Raw genomic sequence first — 13,940 nt, forward strand, 5'->3', positions numbered from 1 at the left:
CTGCACCTGTGGCTGCATGTTTTGAGCTGGTTAGTTTCCAGCAGGATACAAGGTCACAATGGGTTCTTCATAAACTTTATCTTAGCCATCTAGCCTCGAGGCCTTTCAGTCTAGCCAGATCAACATTATCTATTCAAGCTGTTCAGCGATGTGTTGACAGACTTCTGGAGCATATGGGACTCTGAATGCAGGCCTGTTGCTCCAGAGGCACCACAACAGCCCCATCTAGCCAGGCAGGATTTGTCTCTGAAGGGAGTGAGTGTGTCTCCCAATTGGATTGAGTCGAGCTAAGCAGGTTTCTCAGCTGTTTACATTTCAATGCAGTACCAAGTTTCAGACATCAGTTCAATCAAAGATAACCCTCTATGACAGAAAGGGAGAATAGTCACCAGTTTAAAATGCTACTTCCTTAAGTCATCATACACACTGCTAAATTCCATCTGCACAGTATTCTATTTTGGAATAAAATTGCCTCTGAACAAATGATGAATTTTCAGTTATTGTTCACACTGAACTATTGTGTGATTATTTTGGCTGTTGTATAGTGATGTTTCTTTTGACCATTTTAATCCAGGTTTTATTACATTCCTGAAACATCGTTAAAGGCTCTGGCAGTTTCATCATACGAGGAGCAACAGCAATATCAGAAACAAACTTTGTTGGCACAAAGTAGATGAAATACCTGCCAAATCTGACAAAGCTCACAATATTCCAGATTTAATGCCTAAATTCAGGGCACCAATTCAATCAATGAGGAGTTAGCTATCAACCTCCATCTATTACTGGCTGATCCCGTTTTTGGGATGCTCAGCAGCAAGTACTCTCTGTTCTTCCTGCAATAAAAACTGTGAAAGTCTCTGAAAGGTGCCAGAACTTCAGCTGCTCAGTTTGATAAATTGGCTTATTTAGTCTAATTCCTATACAATGGAGACTATATATTTAAAAGGTTGTGATAAGGATGATGCTTATTCAGCAATAATGCTGATTAGTTCTGCAAAGGTGTGAATGGTGAAGATGATGATTCTGAGAGAGGACGCTGGGTTAATCAATATTCAGAAATAAAGAATGAAATGAGTGCAATGGAGTTTGTTGCTTGTAGTGTCTCCAGTGCCTTGCCACAGTTACATATGTTCACAGCTTAGTTTTCCTTTGTGCTTCTCTCTGTAACTCAGTGTGTCTGTCATCAGTAGAACATCATGGGATCGAATTCCAATCCAGAGACCATAGGTACAATAGCCAAGCTGACATTCAAGTACGGGACTGAAAGAGTGCTGCATTGTCTGAAATGCCACCTTTTTGTGAATATTAAAGCAGAATGTAGCACTCATAAGAAATCCCAGTTGTATTGACAAGGGAAAAATGCTTTCAAAATGTAGGTACTTAGACAGTAAGAAAAGGAACAGAATTAGGCCATTAAGCACTTTGTGTCTTCTTTACCATTTGATCACGGCTAAGATATTTCTTGACCCTATTCTCATGCCTTCTCCCTGGAACATTTTTGATCCCTTACTCATCAAGAACCTATCTATCTTTATCTTAAAGACATTGAATGACATGGTGTCCACAGACTTCTGCAGCAGTGAGTTCCACAGATTAAATTCCTTCTCAACTCAGTTCTGAAGTGTCATTCCTTCACTCTCAGGCTGTGCCCTCAGGACTAGTATTGGTGGAAGCATTTTCTCCATGTCCATTCTATCCAGGCCTTTCAGTATTCTATCAATTTCAATGAGATCTGTGCCCACTCCCAACCCCCATACCCCCTCCCTTCCTTCTATAGACAACAATCTCACTATTGACATCAGCAAAATGAAGGAGTTGATCATTGATTTCCAGAAGTAGAGTGGAGGGCACACCCCTGTCTGTATCAATGGTGCTCAGGTGGAGATGCTCGAGACAGTCAAACTCCTGGGGGCGATGATCGTCAATGATCTGTCCTGGTCCACCACATCAACACAACAGTCAAGAAAGCCCAACAACATCTCTACTTCTTCAGGCAGCTAAGGAAATTCAGCATACCTGCAACGACTTATCAATTTCTATCGATGCACCATAGAAAGCATCCTATCTGGATATATCACAGCTTGATATGGCAACTGCTCTTCCAAAGACCATAGGTTACTACAGAGATTCATGAACACATCCCAGTCCATCACGCTAACCAGTCTCCAATCCATTGGCTCCATCTATACTTCCTGCTGCCTTTGGAAAGCAGCCAATATCATCAAAGAGCCCTCCCACCCCAGTTATACTCTTGGCCACCCTCTTCTGGCAGGTAGAATATATAAAAGTTTGAATACACATTTGAACAGGTTCAATAACAGCTTCTTCCTTGTTGTTATCAGACTTTTGAGTGGACGTATGGGATACAGGGAGATTTGGCTATCTGGATTCAGAATTGGCTGGCTGACAGAAAGCAGAGAGTGATTGTAGATGGAAGGTATTCTGCCTGCAGGTCAGTATTGAGTGGGGTCCTGCAGGGCTCTGTTCTTGGGCTTCTGCTCTTTGTAGTTTTTATAAATGACTTGGATGAGGAGGTTGAGGGGTGGATTACTAAATTTGCAGATAACACAAAGGTTGGAAGTGCTGTTGATAGTATCGAGGGCTACTGCAGGCTGCAGCATGACATAGGATGCAGAGCTGGGCTGAGAAATGGCAGATGGAGTTCAACCTAGATAAGTGCAAAGTGATGCATTTTGGAAGGTTGAACTCAAATGCTGAATATCGGATTAAAGACAGGATTCTTGGCAGTGTGGAGGAACAGAGGGAGCTTGGTGTGCAAGTACATAGATCCCTCAAAGTTGCCACCCAAGTGGATAGGATTGTTAAGAAGGCATATTGTGTTTTGGCTTTCATCAACAGGGGGATTGAGTTTAAGAGCTGCGAGGTTTTGCTGCAGCTCTACAAGTCCCTGGTGAGACCACACTTGGAATATTGTGTCCAGTTCTGGTTGCCCTACTATAGGAAAGATACAAAGGCTTTGGAGAGGATGCAAAGAAGGTTTACCAGGATGCTGCCTGAATTGGAGGGCTTGCCGTATGAAGAAAGGTTGACTAAGGTTGGACTTTTCTCCCTGGAGAGCAGGAGGAAGAGAGGTGACCTGATCGAGGTATACTAGGTAATGAGAGGCATGGATAGAGTCAATAGCCAGAGACATTTCCCCAGGGCAGGATTGGCTGGCACAAGGGGTCATAGTTTTAAGATATTAGGAGGAAGGTATAAAGGGGACGTCAGAGGTAGGTTATTTACGCAGAGAGTTGTGAATGCATGGAATGCGTTACCAGTGGTGGTGGTGGAAGCAGAGTCATTAGGGACATTTAAGTGACTGCTGGACATGTACATGGAGAGCAGTGAGTTGAGGGGTGCGTAGGTTAGGTTATTTTATTTTACATTAAGATTAATCCTCGGCACAACATAGTGGGCCAAAGGGCCTGTTCTATGTTCTATTCCAAGGGCAAGTGTGCAAGTGAAAGGTTGGTCACACATCACAATGATGAACTGTTTCTGCCTGAAATGTTGACTCGTGTGCTCCTTGAATGCCTCTGACCTGCTGTGCTTTTCCAGTGCCACACTTTTCAACACACTTCATAAAGACCTAATTAAATTTGGTGAGGGGTTTAGTTTGAAACAGATTGGAAGCATGAGTATTTGGGACTCTAGGAGTTAACATGGCTACATAGTATGGGAAAAGCAATTAATTCATCCTTCTACATCTTTCTGTTCACTGTTTCACAGAGATATGGATTGAAGTGATAATCATGATGTGGAGGTGCTGGTGTTGGACTGGGATGGATAAGTCAAAAGTCACATGATACCAGGTAATATAGTCCAACAGGTTTACTTGAAATCATGAGCTTTCAGAGCACTGCTCCTTCATCAGATGATTTCAAATAAACCTATTGGACTATAACCTGGTGTTGTGCGACTTCTGATTTTGAAGTGATAAAGACTAGAAACAGTAACAACTTTAAAGAAATGGGTAGGTGTCTTTATATTGGTGCTCTGTGCATGTTGGTGCTGCATGTTTGTTCTGACTATGACATCTCAGCAATGTGGGGGAGAGTTGTATTTTGCCAGATACTGTCTTTCTGAGTCAGCTGACGTGTGCAAGGGATTTGAATCATAAATGAGAGTTTGTGAGTGGGCAGCAGATTGTCTTAGGGACAAAAGATGAAAACCTCTGCATGGTGGGAATCCCTTTGAAGGAAAATGTATTTAATATTATTTACATATGAACAGAATTATATTTCAGTACAGATTGGTTTATCCTTTTTTAAAGGTTTGAATCATACATACGAAAGAAGGAATGAGTGAGAAAATGGATGTGACTCCAGTGTATGAGTGATTGAAATGGAAAGACTGTTGTAGATGGGGAGTGTCTGTCTTTCTGTGTGGGTACAGCTGCTGACTGATAATGTTAACACTTTGTGGTTAATCACAATTGATAAGATTTTTCACAAAAACCAGTTAGATTTTCTGGTGTATTTAATTGATGGTCAGTATGTTAGCTTGGCCTTTCACACAGTATTCACTTTCACACCATCCCTGCCTCAGTGAAACTCAGAGGAAACCTATTTCCAAGTCAAGACACTAACTTTCTCTTGAAACAGCTGTTAAAATACTTGAAAAGAAATTATGTGGCATGAGATTGTTGAAATTGCAATCCAGTCTCAGATTCTTCATCATGCCTTGGTCCCAGTGTACATGAAGATAAAACACAAAGTGGAAAATGCCCCTTTCAGGTTGAGGTGTTTATTGCTGTTGTAATGTAGGAACGGTCATTGCCAATTGTAATCTGGAAAAGTATTAGTCAATTTGCACATAGAAAGCTCCTACAAGCAACAGTGATTAATGAGCCATTTAGAGGATGTTAATTGAGGGATGAATATTAACACCAAGACACTGAGAGAAGAAGGATTTTACCCAAAATGTTGACTTCTCCACCTCCTGATGCTGCTTGGCTTGCTGTGTTCTTCCAGCCTCCTGTCTGCCTGTTTTGGATTTCAGCAATTGCAGTTTTTTTTAACTCTAACACACATAGACATAGCCAAAGAATATTCAATATCCATCCAAGAGGATTTAACTTCTTATCTGAAAGACAGCTTCTCCAAAACAGTAGCATTCCCTTAGTGCCAGGACTGTAGAGTACTGTATGGGATAAATCTCTAGAGTTGAACTTTAAATCACTGCTTTCACTGCAAGGTGACATTATCTTCCCTCAGGCCAAAATCCCCAACATCCAAGCACTGGTTACTGTCAATCAGCTTGTTGGGCAGATCACATTGTCCACATGCCTCCAGGATACCTTAGTCCACTCCTCCTTCATTCCCAACACCTACCCACTCCACCCCCACCTCACCCACAGCCCCGGACTACCTTCCCATGTAGGAAACTGTAATGTTTACTTCCTCCCTCTCCACTATTCAAGGTCCCAGACACATCTTATACATGAAGCTGGGATTTACCTTCACTTCACTCAATCTAGTCTATGGCATTCACTGCTCACAATGTGGTCTCCTATACATTGGGGAAATAAAGTATGGACTGGGTGACTGTTTCACAGAACACCTACGTTCTCCCCACAAAAAAGACCCTGAACTTCCAGTTGCCTGCCCCTTCAACAGACCACCCTGTTCCCTGGGCAACATCTGTCTCAGCTTGCTGCAATGATCCAGTGAAACTCACCACAAGCTGGAAGAACAGTACCTTATTTTTCACTTGGGGACCCTGCAGCCTTCAGGACTCAATATCGAGTTCAATAACTTTAGGGTCTGAGCATCTTCTCCCATGTCCTTACTCCAACCCCCACACGCCAGGCCGTGTCATCACATGGGCTGCTACCACACACAACCCATTGTCAGTCACTAACGGTCACCAGTTGTAGCTATTCATTCCCCCAAGCTGACCTTTGTCAGTCCAACTGTTCCTCTCTCTCTGGGTTCCATCTCCACTTATCGTTTACTCCTCCACCCAACCCATTTTCTGCAAAACATACCAAGCTTTTCCTGGTTCCCATTGTTTCTGAAGAAGGGTCACTGGACCTGAAACGTTAGCTCTGTTTCTCTCCACAGACCTGATGAGTTTTTCCAGCAATTTTTGTTTTTATTTCTGATTTACAGCTTTTGCAATTCTTTGTTTTATTTTGTCCATTTCAGTTAGTTAGTTAGTAATGTAGCAGTGGTTTAATTGGCTTGCAGTAGTTAGCGATATAGCAGTGGTTAATTGGGTTGTACTAGTTATTGATGTAGTAGTGATCAACTGGCTTGCACTAGTTAGTGATGTAGTGGTGGTTAATGGGTTGTACTAGTTAGTTGAGCTGCCGCCCGGGGGCGCGCTCCTGTCACTCTGCTGCTGCCGGTTTCAGTGAGACAGGGACCGGGAGACGCGGCAGCTGCAGCCCGGATCCACTCACTGAGAGAGCGGCAACTCCTTGGAACCTGCAGCCGAGCCGGCTCCGTCCATCGATCGGCAGGGGCAGTCCTTCAGCTGGAGAGGGATTCCTCCCTTACCGCCCACAGCCTACTCAGCCCCGGAACCGGGATGGAGCCGCGCAGTTGAAGGAACCGGAGCGAAAGAAACTACCAAACTCCCAGAGCGGAGCCCTCAGAGATGGGGTGAGTAACAGATTGACCGTGAGGGCAGAGGAAGGACTGAAACTGACTATCCCCCAGGAAACCCATAGATTTTTAAAATCTTGAGGGTCCTTGCGTTAATGGGTCCACACCACTAACTGCTGCTCAACGTTCATCTGAGACACCTAATATCTGTACCAAGGGAGTGCCACACTGTCAGAGAGTCAGTATTGAGGGAGTGGGTACACTTGGAGAGTCAGTACTGAGGGAGCGCCACACTGTCAGAGGGTCAATAATTCATTCATTGGATGTAGGAATCACTAGCTGATTTATTGCCTGTCCCTAGTTGCCCTTGAGAAGGTGGTGATAAACTGCCTTCTTGAGCCGCCACAGTCCATTTGCTGTTCGTAGGCTCACAATCCCATCAGGGAGGGAGTTCAGAGATTTTGATCCAGTGACATTGAAGGAACAGCAATTATTCCAATGTCGGGATGGTGAGTGGCTTGGAGGGAACTTGCAGAGGGTATTGTTCCCATATATATGCCCTTGCCCTTCTAGGTGGTAACAGTTATGTGTTTTTAAGGTCATGTCTAAAAATATTTGGATTATTTCTGCAGGAGATGAGTTCCTTGCTGCAGGATTTTTGCCTCTGACCTGCTCTTGTAGCTACTGTATTTATATGGCTCGTCCAGTTCATTTTCTAGTCAGTGCTAACCCCCAGGATGATGGTAGTAGAGGATTCAGTGATGGTAATATCATTGAATGTCAAAGGGCAATTTTTATATGCTCTCTTCTGGAGAGGAATTGTTAGCATTGTGTAACACAAATGTTACTTGCTACTTCAGCCCATCCCAAGATATTGTCAAGCCCTCACTGTCTTTGGACATTTACTGCTTCAGTCTCTGAGGAACAAAAACAGAAATGGCTGGAAAAGCTCATCAAGTCTGCCAGCATCTGTGGAGAGAAATCAATTAAACTTTTGGGTCCAGTAACCCTTGCTCAGAATTGACCCTTCCTTATTCAGTATCTGAGGAGTCACAAGTGGTGTTGAACGCTGTGCAATCATCAGTGAATATCCCCACTTCTGACCCAATGGAGGGAGGGTCATTGATGAAATAGCTGAAGGTAGTCAGGCCTAGGACACTATGCTGAGGAAGTCCTGCAGAGATGTCCGGGGGCTGAGGTGGGTGACCTACAACAACCACAAGTTTTTCCTAAATGCCAACCAGCAGAGAGATTTCCCTTGATTCCTATTGTCTCCAATTTTGCAAGGGTTCTTGATATCACACTCAGTCAAATACAACTGTGATGACATGAGCTGGCCTTTTCACCTCTGGAACTCAGCTCATTTGTTCTGGTAAAACCCAGACTGGGCATCACTGAGCAGATTATCACTGAGCAGGTTATCACTGAGCAGGTTATCGCTGAGCAGGCTATTACTGAGCAGGTTAATGCTGAACAGGTTATTGCTAAGCAGGTTAATGCTGAGCAGGATATTACTGAGCATGATATTGCTCTGCAGGTTATCGCTGTGCAGGTTATTACTGAGCAGGTTATTGCTGAGCAGGTTATTACTGAGCAGGTAAATGCTGAGCAGGTTAATGCTGAGCAGGTTATTGCTGAGCAGGCTATTATTGAGCAGGCTATTACTGAGCAGGTTAATGCTGAGCAGGCTATTACTGAGCAGGCTATTGCTGAGCAGGTTATTACTGAACAGATTAATGCTGAACAGGTTATTGCTGAGCAGGTTAATGCTGAGCAGGATATGACCGAGCAGGATATTGCTCTGCAAGTTATCGCTGTGCAGGTTATTACTGAGCAGTTTAATGCTGAGAAGGTTATAACTGAGCAGGTTAATACTGAGCAGGCTATTGCTGAGCAGGTTATTACTGAGCAAGTAAATGCTGAACAGGTTATTGTGAGCAGGTTAATACTGAGGAGGTTTTTGCGGAACAGGTTATTGCTGAGGAAGTTATTGCTGAGCAGGTTATGGCTGAGCAGGTTAATGCTAAGCAGGTTAATATTGAGGAGGTTATTGCTGAGCAGGCTATTACAGAGCAGGTTATTACTAAACAGATTAATGCTGAGCAGGTTATTGCTGAGCAGGTTATTACTGAGCAAGTTAATGCTGACCAGGTTAATGCTGAGCAGGTTATCTCTGAGCAGGTTATTACTGAGCAGGTTTTTAATGAGCAGGTTATTGCTAAGCAGGTTATTGCTAAGCAGTTTATTACTGAGCAAGTTATTGCTAAGCAGGTTAATGCTGAGCAGGTTATTGCTGAGCAGGTTATTACTGAGCAGGTTAATGCTGAGCTGGTTAATACTGAGCAGGCTATGGCTGAGCAGGTTATTGCTGAGCAAATTATTACTGAGCAGCTTATTACTGAACAGATTAATGCTGAGCAGGTTATTGCTGAACAAGTTATTACTGAGCAGGTTATTACTGAGGAGGTTATTTCTGAGGAGGTTATTGCTGAGCAGGTTAATGCTGATCTGGCTATTACTGAGTATGTTAATGCCGAGCAGGTTATTGCTGAGCAGATTATTACTGAGCAGGTTATTACTGAGCAGGTTAATGCTGAACAGATTATTGCTCAGTAGGTTAATGGATAGCAGGTTATTGCTGAGCAGGTTTTTGTGGAACAGGTTATTGCTGAGCAGGTTATTACTGAGCAAGTTATTACTGACTAAGTTAATGCTGACTAGGTTAATGCTGACCAGGTTATTGATGAGCAGGTTATTACTAAGCAGGTTAATGCTGACCAGGTTAATGTGACCAGGTTATTGCTGACCAGGTTATTGATGAGCAGGTTATTACTGAGCAGATTAATGCTGAGCTGGTTTTAATGAGTAGGTTATTGATGAGCACGATAATTCTGAACAGGTTATTACTGAGCAGTTTAATGCTGAGCAGGTTAATGCCGAGCAGGTTATTGCTGAGCAGGTTATTGCTGAGCAGGTTAATGCTGAGCAGGTTATTGCTGACTAGGTTCATGCTGACCAGGTTATTGATGAGCAGGTTATTACTGAGAAGATTAATGCTGAGCTGGTTATTACTGAGCAGGTTATTGCTGAGCAGGTTATTTCTGAACAGGTTGTTACTGAGCAGGTCAATGCTGAGCAGGTTAATGCTGAGCAGGTTATTGCTGAGCAGGTTAATGCTGAGCAGGTTATTGATGTGCAGGATGTTACTGAGCAGGTTATTGTGGAGCAGGTTAATGCTGAGCAGATTAATGCTGAGCTGGTTAATACTGAGCAGGTTATGGCTGAGCAGGTTATTGCTGAGCAAATTATTTCTGAGCAGCTTATTACTGAACAGATTAATGCTGAGCAGGTTATTGCTGAACAAGTTATTACTGAGCAGGTTATTACTGAGGAGGTATTACTGAGGAGGTTATTGCTGAGCAGGTTAATGCTGATCTGGCTATTACTGAGTATGTTAATGCTGAGCAGGTTATTGCTGAGCAGATTATTACTAAGCAGGTTAATGCTGAGCAGGTTATTGCTGAGCAGGTTATTACTGAGCAGGTTAATACTGAGTAGGTTAATGCTTAGCAGGTTATTACTGAGCAGGGTATCGCTGAGCAGGTTGTTACTGAGCAGGTTATTGCTGTGCAGGTTATTACTGAGCAGGTTAATACTGAGCTAGTTAATACCGAGCAGGTTATGGCTGAGCAGGTTATTGCTGAGCAAATTATTACTGAGCAGCTTATTACTGAACAGATTAATGCTGAGCAGGTTATTGCTGAGCAAGTTATTGCTGAGCAGGTTAATGCTGAGTAGGTTAATGCTGAGCAGGTCATTACTGAGTAGGGTATTGCTGTGCAGGTTGTTACTGAGCAGGTTATTGCTGTGCAGGTTATTACTGAACAGGTTATCACTGAGCAGGTTAATGCTGAGCAGGTTAATGCTGAGCAGGTTATTACTGGACAGGTTATTGCTGACCGGGTTAATGCTGACCAGGTTATTGCTGAGCAGGTTATTACTGAACAGTTTAATGCTGAGAAGGTTATTGCTGAGCAGATTATTACTGAGCATGTTAATGCTGAGTAGGTTATTGCTGAGCAGGTTAATGTTGAGCAGGTATTACAGAGTAGGTTAATGCTGAGCAGGTTATTACTGAGCAGTTTATTACAGAGCAGATTAATGCTGAGCAGGTGATTGCTGGCCAGGTTATTGCTGAGCAGATTATTACTGAGCAGGTTATTATTGAGCAGGTTTGTACTGAGCAGGCTATTACTGAGCAGGTTAATGCTGAACAGATTATTGCTCAGTAGGTTAATGGAAAGCAGGTTATTACTGAGCAGGTTTTTGTGGAACAGGTTATTGCTGAGCAGGTTAATGCTGAGAAGGTTATTGCTGAGCAGATTATTACTGAGCATGTTAATGCTGAGTAGGTTATTGCTGAGCAGGTTAATGTTGAGCAGGTATTACAGAGTAGGTTAATGCTGAGCAGGTTATTACTGAGCAGTTTATTACAGAGCAGATTAATGCTGAGCAGTTGATTGCTGGCCAGGTTACTGCTCAACAGATTATTACTGAGCAGGTTATTATTGAGCAGGTTTTTACTGAGCAGGCTATTACTGAGCAGGTTAATGCTGAACAGATTATTGCTCAGTAGGTTAATGGATAGCAGGTTATTACTGAGCAGGTTTTTGTGGAACAGGTTATTGCTGAGCAGGTTATTACTGAGCAGGTTAATTCTGAGCAGGTTATTACTGAGAAGGTTATTGTGAGCCAGTTGTTGCTGACCAGGTTATTACTCAGCAGGTTATTGCTGGGCAGGTTATGTCTGAGCAGATTATTACTGAGCATGTTATTAGTGAGCAGGTTATTGCTGAGCAGGTTATTACTGAGCAGGGTAATGCTGAACAGGTTATTGCTGAGCAGGTTATTGCTGAGCAGATTATTACTAAGCAGGTTAATGCTGAGCAGGTTATTGCTGAGCAGGTTATTACTGAGCAGGTTAATACTGAGTAGGTTAATGCTTAGCAGGTTATTACTGAGCAGGGTATCGCTGAGCAGGTTGTTACTGAGCAGGTTATTGCTGTGCAGGTTATTACTGAGCAGGTTAATACTGAGCTAGTTAATACCGAGCAGGTTATGGCTGAGCAGGTTATTGCTGAGCAAATTATTACTGAGCAGCTTATTACTGAACAGATTAATGCTGAGCAGGTTATTGCTGAGCAAGTTATTGCTGAGCAGGTTAATGCTGAGTAGGTTAATGCTGAGCAGGTCATTACTGAGTAGGGTATTGCTGTGCAGGTTGTTACTGAGCAGGTTATTGCTGTGCAGGTTATTACTGAACAGGTTATCACTGAGCAGGTTAATGCTGAGCAGGTTAATGCTGAGCAGGTTATTACTGGACAGGTTATTGCTGACCGGGTTAATGCTGACCAGGTTATTGCTGAGCAGGTTATTACTGAACAGTTTAATGCTGAGAAGGTTATTGCTGAGCAGATTATTACTGAGCATGTTAATGCTGAGTAGGTTATTGCTGAGCAGGTTAATGTTGAGCAGGTATTACAGAGTAGGTTAATGCTGAGCAGGTTATTACTGAGCAGTTTATTACAGAGCAGATTAATGCTGAGCAGGTGATTGCTGGCCAGGTTATTGCTGAGCAGATTATTACTGAGCAGGTTATTATTGAGCAGGTTTGTACTGAGCAGGCTATTACTGAGCAGGTTAATGCTGAACAGATTATTGCTCAGTAGGTTAATGGAAAGCAGGTTATTACTGAGCAGGTTTTTGTGGAACAGGTTATTGCTGAGCAGGTTAATGCTGAGAAGGTTATTGCTGAGCAGATTATTACTGAGCATGTTAATGCTGAGTAGGTTATTGCTGAGCAGGTTAATGTTGAGCAGGTATTACAGAGTAGGTTAATGCTGAGCAGGTTATTACTGAGCAGTTTATTACAGAGCAGATTAATGCTGAGCAGTTGATTGCTGGCCAGGTTACTGCTCAACAGATTATTACTGAGCAGGTTATTATTGAGCAGGTTTTTACTGAGCAGGCTATTACTGAGCAGGTTAATGCTGAACAGATTATTGCTCAGTAGGTTAATGGATAGCAGGTTATTACTGAGCAGGTTTTTGTGGAACAGGTTATTGCTGAGCAGGTTATTACTGAGCAGGTTAATTCTGAGCAGGTTATTACTGAGAAGGTTATTGTGAGCCAGTTGTTGCTGACCAGGTTATTACTCAGCAGGTTATTGCTGGGCAGGTTATGTCTGAGCAGATTATTACTGAGCATGTTATTAGTGAGCAGGTTATTGCTGAGCAGGTTATTACTGAGCAGGGTAATGCTGAACAGGTTATTGCTGTGCAGGTTATTACTGAGCATGTTATTACTGAGCAGATTAATGCTGAGCAGATTACTACTGAGCATGTTATTACTGAGCAGGTTATTGCTTAGAACGTATTTACTGAGCATTCTGTTGCTGAGCAGATTATTACTCAACAGATTATTGCTTCGCAGGTTATTACTGAGGAGGTTATTACTGAGCAGGTTATCACTGAGCAGGTTCTTACTGAGCAGGTTATTACTGAGCAGGTTATTACTGAGCAAGTTAATGCCAACCAGATTATTGCTGAACAGGTTATTGCTGAGCAGGTTATTACTGAACAGTTTAATGCTGAGAAGGTTATTGCCGAGCAGATTATTACTGAGCATGTTAATGCTGAGTAGGTTATTGCTGAGCAGGTTAATGTTGAGCAGGTATTACAGAGTAGGTTAATGCTGAGCAGGTTATTACTGAGCAGTTCATTACTGAGCAGATTAATGCTGAGCAGGTGATTGCTGGCCAGGTTATTGCTGAGCAGATTATTACTGTGCAGGTTATTATTGAGCAGGTTTTTACTGAGCAGGTTAATGCTGAACAGGTTATTGCTCAGTAGGTTAATGGAAAGCAGGTTATTACTGAGCAGGTTTTTGTGGAACAGGTTATTGCTGAGCAGGTTAATGCTGAGAAGGTTATTGCTGAGCAGATTATTACTGAGCATGTTAATGCTGAGTAGGTTATTGCTGAGCAGGTTAATGTTGAGCAGGTATTACAGAGTAGGTTAATGCTGAGCAGGTTATTACTGAGCAGTTTATTACAGAGCAGATTAATGCTGAGCAGTTGATTGCTGGCCAGGTTATTGCTGAGCAGATTATTACTGAGCAGGTTATTATTGAGCAGGTTTTTACTGAGCAGGCTATTACTGAGCAGGTTAATGCTGAACAGATTATTGCTCAGTAGGTTAATGGATAGCAGGTTATTACTGAGCAGGTTTTTGTGGAACAGGTTATTGCTGAGCAGGTTATTACTGAGCAGGTTATTGCTGAGCAGGTTAATACTGACTAGGTTAATGCTGACTAGGTTAATGCTGT

The 13,940-nt window shown here is 42.7% G+C and overlaps 1 protein-coding gene across 3 annotated transcripts in view; it reads left to right on the forward strand.

Moving 5' to 3' along the window:
• homer2 (homer scaffold protein 2) overlaps nt 1-13,940 on the forward strand; it is a 201,452-nt gene that overhangs the window by 11,054 nt on the left and 176,458 nt on the right. Inside the window, exon 1 of one of the 3 annotated variants that reach the window (XM_072565403.1) lies at nt 6,319-6,611. The exons of 1 other annotated variant lie outside the window; for it this stretch is intronic. In XM_072565403.1, coding sequence (XP_072421504.1) covers nt 6,607-6,611 — 5 coding nt within the window. In that variant the 5' untranslated portion in view covers nt 6,319-6,606. Of the gene's footprint in view, nt 1-6,318; nt 6,612-13,940 lie in introns of those variants that run through there. One more of the 3 variants, XM_072565402.1, reaches the window with a different exon arrangement.

Source organism: Chiloscyllium punctatum, chromosome 48 (assembly GCF_047496795.1).
Source record: "Chiloscyllium punctatum isolate Juve2018m chromosome 48, sChiPun1.3, whole genome shotgun sequence".
Classification (NCBI taxonomy): Eukaryota; Metazoa; Chordata; class Chondrichthyes; order Orectolobiformes; family Hemiscylliidae; genus Chiloscyllium; species Chiloscyllium punctatum.